The 15,641-nt window shown below is 43.1% G+C and overlaps 1 protein-coding gene across 2 annotated transcripts in view; it reads right to left on the bottom strand.

Moving 5' to 3' along the window:
* Positions 1 to 8,199: 8,199 nt before the first annotated feature.
* LOC308328590 (uncharacterized protein) overlaps positions 8,200 to 15,641 on the bottom strand; it is a 59,765-nt gene continuing 52,323 nt past the window's right edge. For both annotated transcript variants that reach the window (XM_080782537.1, XM_080782538.1), the window contains exon 8: positions 8,200 to 9,323. In XM_080782537.1, the coding sequence (XP_080638663.1) occupies positions 9,043 to 9,323 (281 nt within the window). In that variant the 3' untranslated portion in view covers positions 8,200 to 9,042. The remainder of the gene's footprint in view (positions 9,324 to 15,641) is intronic.

Raw genomic sequence — 15,641 nt, 5'->3', positions numbered from 1 at the left:
CACTCAGTTCACACAGGTGTGATTTTTGTTTATACAGTTGAGTAGGCCTACATAACCTCTCTCTCCCTCTCTCTCTCTCTCTCTCTCTCTCCTCTCTCTCCCCATCTCTCTCTGTTTCTCTCTCTCCCTCTCTCTCTCATTCTGTCTGTTTCTGTCCTTACTCTGCCTCTCTCTCTCTCTCTCTCTCTCCCCATCTCTCTCTGTTTCTCTCTCTCCCTCTCTCTCGCTCCCTCTCTCTCTTCTGTCTCAGTTTCTGTCCTTACTCTGCCTCTCTCTCCCTCTCCCTCTCTCTCTCTCCCTCTCTCTCATTCTGTCTCAGTTTCTGTCCTTACTCTGCCTCTCTCTCCCTCTCTCTCCCTCCCTCTCTCTCTCCCTCTCTCTCTCTCTCCCTCTCTCTCTGTCTCTGTCTCTCTCTCTCCCTCTCTCTCTCTCTCTCTCCCTCTCTCTCTGTCTCTCTCTCTCTCTCTCTCTCTCTCCCTTCTCTCTCTCTCTCCCTCTCTCTCTCTCTCTCTCTCTCTCTCTCTCTCTCGCTCTCTCTCGTCTGTCTTCCCTGCTATCACTAGTATCACCACAGTACAGTACATAGGCAGAGTTTACATTATACTACATATACATTTTAAAGCGCTATATAAATCTATATCTTATTATACTACTAGTAGCCAAGGCAACTCTTATCTAAATTGAAAGAGAGGGTCCACGCCATTCAACTTGTTACGGGTGGCATGTAGACCTCCGTTGAAAACGGCCTTGCGCTATACATATGTTCTCTGTATTGTGGTCAAAAGGCTCGAGCATCACAATCTAAAATCTATCACATGTGTTCCCCCATGCAAGCCTATAGCACGTCTGGGCATCGTTTTGAGTGGCAGCTGACATGATTGAATTCTGTTTTGGAACGCCATCCCCCCCCCCCCCCCCCCCCCCCCCCCCCGTGCTCTGTCTTCTTGATCACATCAGCTTCGGGCACGCGTCGGGCTTTATACCGCCGATCGCGACGACGTTAACTACACCGTTGATCACATTTTCAGCGTTTGAGGGATCTCCCATCATGAGCCTCATGCACGTGTGCTCGTAATATCCTGATGGAGGCTGATGACATCAGGGGGGACATCCTCGTAATGTCCTGATGGAGGCTGATGACATCAGGGGGGACATCCTCGTAATGTCCTGATGGAGGCTGATGACATCAGGGGGGACATCCTCGTAATGTCCTGATGGAGGCTGATGACATCAGGGGGGACATCCTCGTAATGTCCTGATGGAGGCTGATGACATCAGGGGGGACATCCTCGTAATGTCCTGATGGAGGCTGATGACATCAGGGGGGACATCCTCGCATATATAGCGTTGTGTTACTGTATACCAACCAGCTCATGGAAAAAGGGAATATCTGCATGCAGGTCAAGTCATACCAAAGACATGGGCCAAATTCCAATACCCAAAATCTCGGCCACTCGCTCACTCCCACTCGGTCACTCCAGCATGGCAAATTATGGTGAAATTGGTGAGCTGCCGAAATATGTTACCATCTTGTGGACTTCACAAAACTTACATGGAGGTCTTTAAATACGTGGCCTGAATACCGCTAGATTGAACTCTGCTAATGAACAAACTGCAACGATTTACATTTGGACACTGACGTTATGCGATTGTCTAGACTCTAGATGATTGTCACATATTTCAGCAGGTTCAGCAATTTCACCGTAACACTGAGCGAGTGTGAGTGAGCGAGTGGCCGAGATTTTGGGTATTGGAATTTGGCTATGGAGAAATGGTACTCAACGCCTCCCTGCTCAGCACTCTGCATCAGGTGGATTGGGGGTAGGTCTCTGCTAGCTGCGAACGCAATGAGCACTAACTATGAGACCTATAGCAGATCATGTCTGTCTGTCTGTCTGTGTGTGTGTGTGTGTGTCTGTGTGTCACGCTGTAACACCACCTGCCCGCCACCAGAGGGCGCAGCTGTATCACACACAAACACACACACACACACACACACACACACACCTTAACTTAAAAAAACGTAACTTAAATAAAACTTAACTTAAAAAATAATAACTTAAAAAACCCCAAATATGTACGAGCTGCGTTTGCGCGTCTTACAGTGGATTGGGGGTAGGTCTCTGCTATAGTGTCATGCCCAGTGGATTGGGGGTAGGTCTCTGCTAGTGTCATGCCCAGCCGCCTCACGCTGAGGAAACAGGAGAGATGGGCTCCTGCTTGGGCCAGGGATTGGGGACGGCTGGTTCCCGAGGCTATTATACTTACATATTATAGTGCTGCTATGTTTAATAACTCTAAATGAAACATAGACATTTTTGCAGAATAGCACAGAATAGCAGAGTTGAATAGCACAGGGAAATCATTAAAATACCTTAACCCATTTAGGCCTCATGACGTCGAAATGTATTAAAATGTCTTCTAAATCCTGACAGTTTTTCTGTCAGGATTTGCGCCACATTTTCACGATTTTTTTCCAAAAAATAGCAGATCTACAAGCTCGTAGCGCGCCAACCGAGTGGCGCGCTACGAGCTTGTAGATCTGCTATTTTTCAATAGCTAACTTATAACAATGTTTAAAACACCAAAAGGGGTTCCCGCCCAAAACGGGTTAATTAGGAATGGAGGAAATTACACATAATCGGTCATGCAGTGCAGGAGCGAAACGCGGTACATATATGACATAATATCCTTAAGTTGCTGTGTTCACAAAACCTTAATTAGATCAGCGGTCGTTCTGTGACCGATCGCGTTCCAAAAAGGTGATTAGCGAGGAGCAGGAGGAAGCCATAGAGCCTACATATAGCCTTATCAAGCAGAAATAGATTAGTTGAGAATTGATCACTCACATCCCATGTCTTTTTCAATAGATTACAAATAGACTGGACCTTTAGATTCTGTCTGGCTGTTCCCTGGAGACCAATTGGTCTGAGAGCTATAAGATTGCCTGCCTCATGGTGTAATATGCGGTACAAATGTGTGTAAAAATGAGATGGTGTAACGGATGCCGTAACGGTGTCCGGTTTTCTTGATGAACGAGACCTCTTTTTACACCAAGGTTAACCCATTCTGACCTGAGATCAGATTCATACGAGGTTTCCACATGGACACACACTGGTCTGATTATAACCCATTCTGACCTGAGATCAGATTCTAAAAAATGTCAGTCGTTCTTCGGTTTTTTTCAAAAATAGCAGACCTACAAGCTCGTAGCGCGCCACTCGGTGGCGCGCTATGAGCTTGTAGATCTGCTATTTTTGAAAAAAACCGAAGAACGACTGACATTTTTTAGAATCTGATCTCAGGTCAAAAAAAATCTGATCTTTTTACACCAAGGTTAACCCATTCTGACCTGAGATCAGATTCATACGAGGTTTCCACATGGACACACACTGGTCTGATTATAACCCATTCTGACCTGAGATCAGATTCTAAAAAATGTCAGTCGTTCTTCGGTTTTTTTCAAAAATAGCAGACCTACAAGCTCGTAGCGCGCCACTCGGTGGCGCGCTATGAGCTTGTAGATCTGCTATTTTTGAAAAAAAACGAAGAACGACTGACATTTTTTAGAATCTGATCTCAGGTCAAAAAAAATCTGATCTTTTTACACCAAGGTTAACCCATTCTGACCTGAGATCAGATTCATACGAGGTTTCCACATGGACACACACTGGTCTGATTATAACCCATTCTGACCTGAGATCAGATTCTAAAAAATGTCAGTCGTTCTTCGGTTTTTTTCAAAAATAGCAGACCTACAAGCTCGTAGCGCGCCACTCGGTGGCGCGCTATGAGCTTGTAGATCTGCTATTTTTCAATAGCTAAAGCATAACATGATGCTAACACCAAAACGGGTTCCCGTTCAGAATGGGTTAAATGGGAAGGCTTTGATGGTGCAGAAGATGAACCGTTTTTCTTTTGGCACAACTTGACGACACTGTTTAGACCAGAGGACTGTGTGGACCACCATGTATTAATCTTGGACATGGTTTATTCCTGAAATAAGCTAACGTATATATAGCCTCCAGACTCAATGAAAGCAACAGTGCTGCAGGCTTCAACATCAGTGACATGTAATAGAGCACCGAAGCCAGTAGAGGGCGTCAGTCCCCAGGTTCATGTATTTGTTTAGTTGCATTGAAATCCCCATTGAGGCGATTTTAGATCGCCTCATTATAACGACTGTGTTTGAAAAATAAACATGTCACCCCGGCCGCTTCACTCATATATGGATATGAAGAATCAACTGACTGAGAGAAAACGCTAATGTTACTGCTGCTGAATTAGTTAGATTTTCGCTAGAAGCAGACTGTATCATAATATGAGTGGCTGACTGTCGCAAACGATACAGAGACACCTCCCTGACAATATAACGATACAGAGACACCTCCCTGACAATATAACGATACAGAGACACCTCCCTGACAATATAACGATACAGAGACACCTCCCTGACAATATAACTATACAGAGACACCTCGATTGAAAAATATCAGATCTACAAGCTCGTAGCGCGCCACCGAGTGGCGCGCTACGAGCTTGTAGGTCCTGCTATTTTTGAAAAATCGACGACTGACATTTTTAGAATCTGATCTCAGGTCAGAATGGGTTATAATCAGACCAGTGTGTGTGTCCAGTGGAAACCTCGTATGAATCTGATCTCAGGTCAGAATGGGATAAGGCAGATGTGTTGAAAGTGCCCCCAGAGAAGCCAACTGGCATAAACTGCAGGGCTTTCTCTCGGGTTTTTTTTGGGGCTGCAGGTAAAACACGACGCACAGCGTTTATAATCACCCACTGATCCACAATGTCGCCCCTTTTTAGCTCCTCGGGAAAAAAACAGCATATGGTGGCGCATAAATTCTGTTGTGCCTCGCAAGTATAGCCTCGCATCCCTCTCCTTAATAACTCATTCTGACCTGAGATCAGATTCATACGAGGTTTCCACATGGACACACACTGGTCTGATTATAACCCATTCTGACCTGAGATCAGATTCTAAAAAATGTCAGTCGTTCTTCGGTTTTTCAAAAAATAGCAGACCTACAAGCTCGTAGCGCGCCACTCGGTGGCGCGCTATGAGCTTGTAGATCTGCTATTTTTCAATAGCTAAATTATAAACATCATGTAACCACACCAAAAGGGGTTCCCACTCAAAATGGGTTAATGTGTCAATATGGTGCACATAATAATACACCATAATTTCCCCTCACTTTTCAAGGGGCAGAGTAATAATAATACGTCATTAGTTTTATAGGCTATTCCATAATATCACCTTCAAGCATGACCATGACGTGTGGCCATTATGTTATCACTATCAGTCTTCATTTATCATTAAAAGGTGTGTTGCCACTTCAGCGTCAATAAATTCCATGGTATTTTGAACTACATAAAAGAACTAGAGACAGAGACACAAAGGATGACTCTGTGACAGGCACCCATCACGCCTATACTGTACCTCAGCAGGTATTGTCATGACAAAACCCATTGTCCTTGAACGTCTTCACTTAACCCATTCTGACCTGAGATCAGATTCTAAAAAAATGTCTTCTACAAATCCTGACAGTTTTCATTCTGACCTGAGATCAGATTCTAAAAAATGTCTTCTACAAATCCTGACAGTTTTCTGAAAAAGCTATGTTTCTATGACGGTCGTCAGTCATTTTTTTTTCAAAAATAGCAAGACCTACGAGCTCGTAGCGCGCCACTCGGTGGCGCGCTACGAGCTTGTAGATCTGCTATTTTTCAATAGCTAAAGCATGACGTAATGCTATAACACCAAAAGGGGTTCCCGCCCCAAAATGGATTATTAAACTAGAATGTGAGCCATTGTTGCCAGTTTGAAACGTTGAGCAGTGATCAATAAAGTGCTATTTTCAGCTATTTAGTACTTAAAATAAAAAAAAACGTATCAGATTTCTGATATTGCTGACTTGGCTTGCTGCTTGTCCAAGGAATGTCAATATGAGCCGCCAACTTTGACAACTCATTCTCAATAGCTATTCCATGATTCGAACAAGAGATCTTTGAATGATCTTTTCACATTGACAGAAACATCTTATTACAGTCACGTGCGTGTGTGCGTGTGTGTGCGAGTGTGCGTGTGTGTGTGTGTGTGTGTGTGTGTGTGTGTGTGTGCGTGTGTGTGTGTGTGTGCGTGCGTGCGTGTGTGTGTGTGTGTGCACTGACATTTAGAACCAATTTCCACTCTAGACAGTAAAACCCTGGTGGTTACTTTTACCTCAATTGGTTACAAATGTAACTCAATTGGTTACAAATGTAACCAATTGACCCTGATGGGTCCATTTGGAATGAATAAATGAACATGGAGGTATTTTTTTCCCACCTTCTCTTTTAACTATTTTGTATACATGCCTTTCTCAACAACTGTTTGACATGCATTAAGCCATTCTGACCTGAGATCAGATTCTAAAAATGTCTGTTTGAAAATGACAGTTTTCTGAAAAAGCTATACGTTTCTATGTCAGTCGTTCTTTATCGACAAAAATAGCCGATTTTTCAAAAATAGCCGATCTACAAGCTACGAGCTTGTAGATCGGCTATTTTTCCAATAGCTAAAGCATAGCATAACGCTAACACCAAAAGGGGTTCCCGCCCCCAAAAATGCATTCAGCCTGTCAAACACGTTACACATCAGGGGATCAAGAGTTCTCTCTAATCCGGCATTCTGTCCATGCTTCTATTGATTTAATACTTCGATGCATTCCATTGACATTTCACTGTGTGACAACGTCGTGGCTCTGAGGTGGTAAAAGACAGTATAGCTGTGTGTTGAATCAGGTGTGCCGTACAGTAGCAAATTGATGTTGGTATTTTACAAACTGAACGTGGTCGTCATGAAGCTTATGAGGTGTCCAAGTGCTGCGCTGTATAGAAACACTCGTGTCTGTGTCACCGTGTCATATCATCTGTGGGCCACCCATTCACCTGTCTGTGTCACGTGTCATAGCATTAAGGGCCACCCATTCACCTGTCTGTGTCACCGTGTCATAGCATTAAGGGCCACCCATTCACCTGTCTGTGTCACCGTGTCATAGCATTAAGGGCCACCCATTCACCTGCCCACGCCCACACATCTATGCTGCTGTGGCATGGCATACAGAGAGAGAGGGAGAGGGGGGGGGGGGGGAGAGGGAGGGGGAGAGGGAGAGGGAGAGAGAGAGACGGGGAGGGAGAGAGAGAGAGGGAGAGAGAGAGACGGGAGGGAGAGAGAGGGAGAGAGAGAGACGGGGAGGGAGAGAGAGGGAGAGAGAGAGGGGGAGAGAGAGAGAGGGGGGGGGGGAAGAGGGGGAGGGGGAGAGGGGGAGAGATGTACTTACCATGATGGCAAATGATAATAGAGACAGTCTGCCACCTATTGGTAGATTCATGATGTGCATGAGCTCATTGAGCTGTGGCCCACATTTGTTTTCCAATGCAAGTGTTCAAACACCAGGTGGCAGTGCACTCCACAAATTAGCCCTTTTCTTTAATCACATTCTCTCTCTCTCTCTCTCTCTGTCTCTGTCTCTGTCTCTGTCTCTGTCTCTGTGTGTGTGTGTGTGTGTGTGTGTGTGTGTGTGTGGGGGGGGGGCACGTGCAGAGGGGGGGCTAGGGGGGCTTGAGCATGAGAACATATTGCTTATTTTACTGTCCAATCACATGAAATGGCACAAGGGAAGGACTCCACAAAAAGACCACCCACAAAAATCGGCGCGCGCAGTGCTCTCTGCACGGCCCTGAGACAGACAGACCGACAGACAGACAGACAGACAGACAGACAGACAGACAGACAGAGGCCATAGGCCGCGGCGGCCACGGACCCTCATTTGATACCGTTAAGCCCCTGTATGCTGTAGTATCTGTTTTGTATGTAAGAAAGTTACATGTTACCTCTGTATTTGTTTAAAGCACTGAGTGTAAATAAGGACCCGTAAGGGTTTTCAAAGTGTCATAAAATGTGTGTCATTGACCGTCTAGCCTCTGCTCTTTAATTTACAATACAAGTAACTGTAAAATCCAACACAGACTGTTGGTGAAATAGAACACTGTGATTGTAGTATGTGTGTGTGTGTGTCGCCTGTAAAGTAAAACATACAACAATGCTTTTCAATGTGTTTATTGACAGGATGGATATGAACATCATGGAGGCTCTTTAACGTAATGCTTCTGAAAACATTTCCATGTCAAGGACCCCTAAATGATCTATATGTCTGTGGACCCCCGTCTGTGACAGCATAGACCCCAAAATGATCTATTTGTCTGTGGACCCCCGTCTGTGACAGCATAGACCCCACGAGAGAACATTTGTATTGCTACAATGTTTCAACACAATTTAAACTTTCATAATTATTTCAGATTGTTTTTCAAAGCATATTGAAAATAGTAGATGAAAAGCTGACAACGCTGAGAAGCTTGATGAAAGATAGAGATGAAGGTAAAAGAGTTTCTGTAGATTCAGGTAGATCAGAGGACTGGCTAGCATAATATCGCTCTTTAAGAGACAAAGCGACCACATTAAATAAACAGAAAAAAGCCTAAACTACCAATCTAGAATTGTAGAAATTATACAAGATGATAAAAACGCTGGAGTATTCTCTCTCAATCAAATCACCGATAGAGATAAAATGAGAAAAACACCATTTATTGAATCGGGTGAACGCTTCATCACCAAGCCCCAAGAATTTTCTGATTATTTCAACAATTATTTAAGTAAAGTTGATACCATAGGAAATGACATGCCTGCAAACAGTCATCTATCTGGATCAATTATTAAAAATGATATCATGCAGGACAAATTATTCTAATTTGAATTGTGTTACATAGCATAGACCAGAACACTGTTTAAAGTAATGGTACCAGTAGCAGACAGTGTTACATAGAATAGACCAGAACACTGTATAAAGTAATGGTACCAGTACCAGACAGTGTTACATAGAATAGACCAGAACACTGTATAAAGTAATGGTACCAGTAGCAGACAGTGTTACATAGAATAGACCAGAACACTGTATAAAGTAATGGTACCAGTACCAAACAGTGTTACATAGCATAGAGCAGAACACCATTGAACACATTGTGTTTGTCTGAGTCATCATAGAGCCTGTGCCATGGATGTAAACGCATGTCAACAGTGTCTCCCTCCTCCAGCTCTACCATCATTCCACTAGATATCTGTTCCCAACCTCCTCTATTGGTTCCACAGTTCAATAAGAGTCTCTGCTGATTCTTATACATGAAGACACAGAACTGCTCTGATGACCATATGTTAGTTGCAGCATATGTGAAGTAATAGAGTCCTCTGACCGGTGCAGAAAATACCCCTAAGAGAACACAGGATGAGAGAACACATTACAATAATATAAATTAAAAATACAATTATAAAAATAAAAACCTTAATTGAAAAAGTCAGATCTATAAGTTGTGTGAGTTAAGAGGTTACTTTCCTCATCTCCTCTGGACTGTTGTTTTCAATGTGAAACACACAGTGCTGGAAAGTAACTAAGTACATTTACTTAAGTACTGTGTACTTAAGTAAAACATTTTGGTATTTGTAGTTTACTTGAGTATTAACAATTTCCAATACTTACTACTTACTTTTACTCGGATCCAAATATTGTACTTTTCTCCACTACATTTATTTGACAACTTTAGTTATAGTTACTTTGTAGATTTAGATTATTACTACAAAACATACAGTAACCACTTCAGCCTTTAATGCATTTCAGCCATTTGAAAATAGCCGATCTACAAGCTCACAATCTGTCACATCGACGCATTGTGAGCTATTCCCAAAAGATTTTTATACATTTGAAAACATGAAATGGAACATTTCTGCTTTTTACTTTAAGTACTTTAAGTACATGTGTGTACATGGATGGATTGTAGTTTAATCACCTGTAGATGAATTGTAGGCGTTGCCGATGTTACTGAAGACTTTGCTGTAGATCAGAGTGGTGGTAGAACTATACTTTCCAACTTGTCCATTATTAGTCAAACCAACAGAGAAGGCCACCTTCGGTTTGTCTGTCAACACAGGAGGAGCATTATCAAACACTTTAAATATTATAAAAGCATACTATTATATTAAGCCAATACACTAATCTTGTTGTAAAGCTCCAACAAGACAAAGTATAGGCTATTAAAACTAAACGGTCACTAACATAACAAACAGAGACAGGATTTATTATCATTTATTATTAATTACTTGAACCCTATAGTAACTCTGTTCTGGAGCAGAAATAGCAGATTTCTCACAATGTGTTGAACTGGGCCATGTTCTGTTCTGCACTTGTAGATCTGCTATTTTCAGCAAAGATATATAGTGTAGAACAAAAACAGGGTCCTTGGGGATCCAGAAAACTGTAAACCTAAATCTTTCATTCACCTTAATGGTCAGATCCTCACTGACATTTAATAGTGGAAGACGGTAAAGTCATTACTTTGGTTAATTGTAACAACTCATGTTGTGAGTGTGACAGTACCATCAATATTTACACATAATTACTCATTAATATCCACTTAAACCTGACTGGGGTCCCCCAGGGCTGTATAGTAGGGCTGCTAGTATTTCCCTCTGATTGCTCTCAGCACTCATCAGAATGTGATTGGTTGTAAGACTAGCCCAGGCTCTATATGGATCAGAATGTGATTGGTTGTAAGACTAGCCCAGGCTCATATGGTCATCAGAATGTGATTGGTTGTAAGACTAGCCCAGGCTCATATGGTCATCAGAATGTCATTGGTTGTAAGACTAGCCCAGGCTCTATATGGGTCAGAATGTGATTGGTTGTAAGACTGGCCCAGGCTCTATATGGGTCAGAATGTGATTGGTTGTAAGACTAGCCCAGGCTCTATATGGGTCAGAATGTGATTGGTTGTAAGACTAGCCCAGGCTCTATATGGGTCAGAATGTGATTGGTTGTAAGACTAGCCCAGGCTCTATATGGGTCAGAATGTGATTGGTTGTAAGACTAGCCCAGGCTCTATATGGTCATTTGAAATGTTTTTACCCTGAAGTGTGTCAGTTATCTGCCCAAACGTTTGTTTCTGTATTCTCTTTGTCCTTTAATACATTCTTGGCACTTTAGCTATACCAGTGTGTGTTCTTTAGCTATACCAGTGTGTGTTCTTTAGCTATACCAGTGTGTGTTCTTTAGCTATACCAGTGTGTGCGGCCAGTAGCTACCCTCAATCAGTCCCACTAGGGAAAAGCCAGGGGCACACAATCCGTTGGAACTACTCCAGAACTACTCTGCCAGGGCTGGGAGGTACACTTCTGGCGCATGGAGGGACTAGGCTCAGGACCTGTGCGTTGCACCAGAGTCCCAGCACCAGACAGTTCATTCAGGAGTGTTGGGCAATGGTTCCGCAGCCCGCAGGGACATGGTGCTGCGGTTCCGCTTGCTGCTTGCATGGCCCTCCCAAAGGCCTCACCGAGGGTTGTTGGGCTTCCTTCTCACGGAGGACACAGGCTGGGGCGCTAACCCATACTGCTCACCCGGGTGCCGTCTACATTCCGGCTGTCACCCGTCTCTCCGGTGTCACCAGACTATACCTGGTTGTCACATAGTCTATTCCTATGAGTCACTATAAATAGAAGAACTATAACTAAAAAACATCGCATGGATGCACCTGTATATACTTAATAATATGTTAGTATATATTATATTTATAAAACATACTTACTTTCAGCAGCAGTCAGCCTGGTTTCTATGGTGGTCAGCTGAGCAAGAAGAGCTGAAATCAGTACATTAGCATTAAGTCAGTCATACAGTAAATACTCATGCACTTTCACTGTTGAGTGAGTAAGCTTTCCATTATGGATTTTTGGATCACCTGTACAGTAAGATACATGATCAAAAACAATGATCTATTCTCTGAGATCAATGAAAGTAATTAAAGGAGTAGTTCACCCATAATGTGACTTAGTTACACACCGCATGAAGCCTTGAATTCATGGAGATTTTTGAGGGGTGCTAGCCCCTCCCATGCCCAGCTTAGTCTGTTTGTGTGAATTTGATTGGCTGATCACCCCATAGCGATGATTTGATTGGCCAAAGATAAAATGTGAAGGCAGAAAAGTGAACACGCCAAACATGATTGGCCGGAATTACATTTGTGATGATTTGATTGGCTGAGCACGGAATGTGATGTATGATGATAAGAGCGCCTCTCACTTCACACAGGTGTGATTTTCCCCCAGTTTTTATCACATTCCAATAATCATATAATCTGATGACCGGTTGAGTCGTGGTCAATTCAAGGCTTCGTGGGGAGACGAGTGTAACTGATAATAAGTCAGTTTGTGTGAACTACTATTTAACCCCAAAGTAAGTCCCTTTTCAACACTACACATTTATACTTGCATTCACTGAACACCATCTGGATCAAATTACCTTCACTTTCTTCCTTCAAGTCTTCAATCTGGACCGTGCTGGTGTTGAGTCTGAAAGCCTCAAAGCCCTCAATCTGACTCTCACTAGCATTAAGTCTGGTCTCAAAGCCTTCAATCTGACTCTCACTAGCACTAAGTCTGGTCTCAAAGCCTTCAATCTGACTCTCACTAGCACTAAGTCTGGTCTCAAAGCCCTCACTATGACTCTCACTAGCACTAAGTCTGGTCTCAAAGCCCTCACTATGACTCTCACTAGCATTAAGTCTGGTCTCAAAGCCCTCACTATGACTCTCACTAGCATTAAGTCTGGTCTCAAAGCCTTCAACTTGACTCTCACTAGCACTAAGTCTGGTCTGGATAACTTCAACTTGGACCTCACTGGTACCGAGTCTGGTTTGGAGGTCTGCAACATGGACCTCACTGGTACTGAGTCTGGTTTGGAGGTCTGCAACATGGACCTCACTGGTACTGAGTCTGGTTTGGAGGTCTGCAACATGGACCTCACTGGTACCGAGTCTGGTCTGGAGGTCTGCAACATGGACCTCACTGGTACTGAGTCTGGTTTGGAGGTCTGCAACATGGACCTCACTGGTACTGAGTCTGGTTTGGAGGTCTGCAACATGGACCTCACTGGTACCGAGTCTGGTCTGGAGGTCTGCAACTTGGACCTCACTGGTACTGAGTCTGGTTTGGAGGTCTGCAACATGGACCTCACTGGTACTGAGTCTGGTTTGGAGGTCTGCAACATGGACCTGGAGGTCTTTCACGTTGCTCTCAGCCATTTCTGAAAAACACATCACAGACATTTGACCTGAATTCCCCTTTCATTGTCAATGGCAAATCTTGAGACGTGTGGGGAGCGTTTATTTATTAGTGTGTGCCAATTAAAAAGTGAGTACTTTGTCCTCCATTTAATTGAACCTTTTGGGATTCTTTCAATTCCTACTTAACCACAAATATGTACGAGCTGCGTTCGCTTCCCGCGTTTGCGCGTCTTACTTGTAATATGTTAGTATATATTATATTTATAAAACATACTTACTCCACAGTTGTTGCACTTGGCTTTCAGCAGCAGTCAGCCTGGTGGTCAGCTGAGCAAGATGAGCTGAAATCAGTACATTAGCATTAAGTCAGTCATACAGTAAATACTCATGCACTTTCACTGTTGAGTGAGTAAGCTTTCCATTATGGATTATATGGATCACCTGTACAGTAAGATACATGATCAAAAAAAGTTATCTATTCTCTGAGATCAATTATAGTAATTAAAGGAGTAGTTCACCCATAATGTGACTTAATTACACACCCTAATTGCTAGCCCCTCCTATGCCCAACTTTGTCTGTTTGTATGAACACAAACATGATGATTTGATTGGCTGATCACCTCATAGCGATGATTTGATTGGCTGGTCACGCTATTGTGTTCTTTTAGCAACAGTAAGTCATTTTGCAACGTCTCTCGCATCTGCCTGGGTGACGGCAGATCAACATATGGAATGAATTCTGTATTGGCCATTTATGGAGCGTGTCACGAGGCGTGACGGACGGACTGACTTGCAGGTTTTCTATGGTCGCAATAATATAATGTTATATAATATCTATAACCTATATCTCACCTGCAGAACTTCCTCCCGGGGCTTCCACCTCATTAGATTTGTTGTCCTTTTCTGAAAATGAATTAATGTTAATTAATTAATTGATAAAATACACACAATCACATCAGGTCAAACAAACGGAGAAAAGAAACAAACGGATGTGGTGTCCAGACGAGGCCCGGGTAACACAGAATACGTCCTCGTCTGCAATTCCAAACCCGCTTTAATTACTTCAGTCTGATGTGTTAATAGCTTAGTGACTTTTTTTATGTCCAATATTTGCATTTCAGTTCATAATCATAAAGTTAATGTATTTTAAATTAAATTAAAAAAAGATTACTTTTCCGGATTCCAATTTTAAAAAATAGCAAAAAAAGCAGATCTACAAGCTCAAAATGCATTGCACTGCGACACGTTTTGAGCTTGTAGATCAGCTGCCTTTGACTATATGCATTGTGGCCCTCTGGAGTGAGTTTGAAATATAGTGGCCCTCTCCATCATCAAAGTTTCCCACCCCTGTGAGAAATTACAAGTGATAAAATACATTACATTTGACTCTTGTGTTGTATTCTCGTGAAATATTCAGTAAAGTATTCTGGTGAAATTTTCAGTAAAGTATATAAAAGAGCTCAAAGGGTACATATTCAGTCAGACAACTCACCCCGAAAGTGGCCGAAAGCGAAGACAACTCACCCCGAAAGTGAAGACGTCTCACCCCTGGTGAGTTGTCTTCACGTTCGGGGTGAGTTGTCCGGACAACTCACCAAAAAGGGTGAGTTGTCTTGTTATCCTAATGAAGTAGTGTAGAATAGATTAGTATAGGCTATAGCAGACCTGGGCATTGTACGGCCCGCGGGCCAAATACGGCCCGCCGGCTGACTCTGACCGGCCCGTGAAAGATTACTTGATAATCCGAAAATAAAACATACTTTCTAATTACCTTATGGGTGGATTAAAACCGCATTGCTTTTATTTTGAAGCCCATGTATTCTCACAGTACAATCTGCACGTCAACTGTGCACGTGAATTGCGTGTGATTGAGAACCTGTCTTTCTTCCTTCACCCCCCTCATACAGGTATGCGAAAATGTCGGCTTTTTGCATTTATTGTTGACTACGTCGGTGAATGCAAATAGCCATGAAGCATGCAGCTCCACAACACGGTAGGCGCAGGCGCATGATTTGATTACCAAACTTCCTTGCAGGAGGACAAGTTAAATCCCATTATGCTTATTTGCTTTATTTAACCCGCCTCGCCAATAAAGTTAAGATGTTTTAAGATGCTGCCGTATCATGGCGTTGTTGCGCCCAGAATGTGGCATGCTTCTGAAGTTCAGAAAGCTTGGCCGATGCGCCGTGAGCTTGTGGATCGTCTGTTTTCGGCACACGAGTCGATCGACATACCATTGAACCACAAAGTAAATCTGGTAGAACGAACGTGCACACGTCAACATACAGCGCCTGCCAGGCTGCCAAGTCTCAACAATACCATCACTGGTTTGGTTGGCTTATTATTGTTTTCAGAACGTGGTTGTTTAATGGTTGTGACTTAACACTCATCTCTCGATAGTAAGCAGCGCACCATGGGTTGTGAAAGTGGCACCTCCAGTGTCCTCCGAATGGAACTATTAAGAGAGCTAACTCTAATGT

This window comes from Protomyctophum bolini (assembly GCF_963924005.1).
Source record: "Protomyctophum bolini genome assembly, chromosome: 14".
In the NCBI taxonomy this organism is placed as follows: Eukaryota; Metazoa; Chordata; class Actinopteri; order Myctophiformes; family Myctophidae; genus Protomyctophum; species Protomyctophum bolini.
The sequence above is the reverse complement of the archived record's forward strand: the minus strand, read 5'-3'. Positions and strand labels throughout refer to the sequence as shown.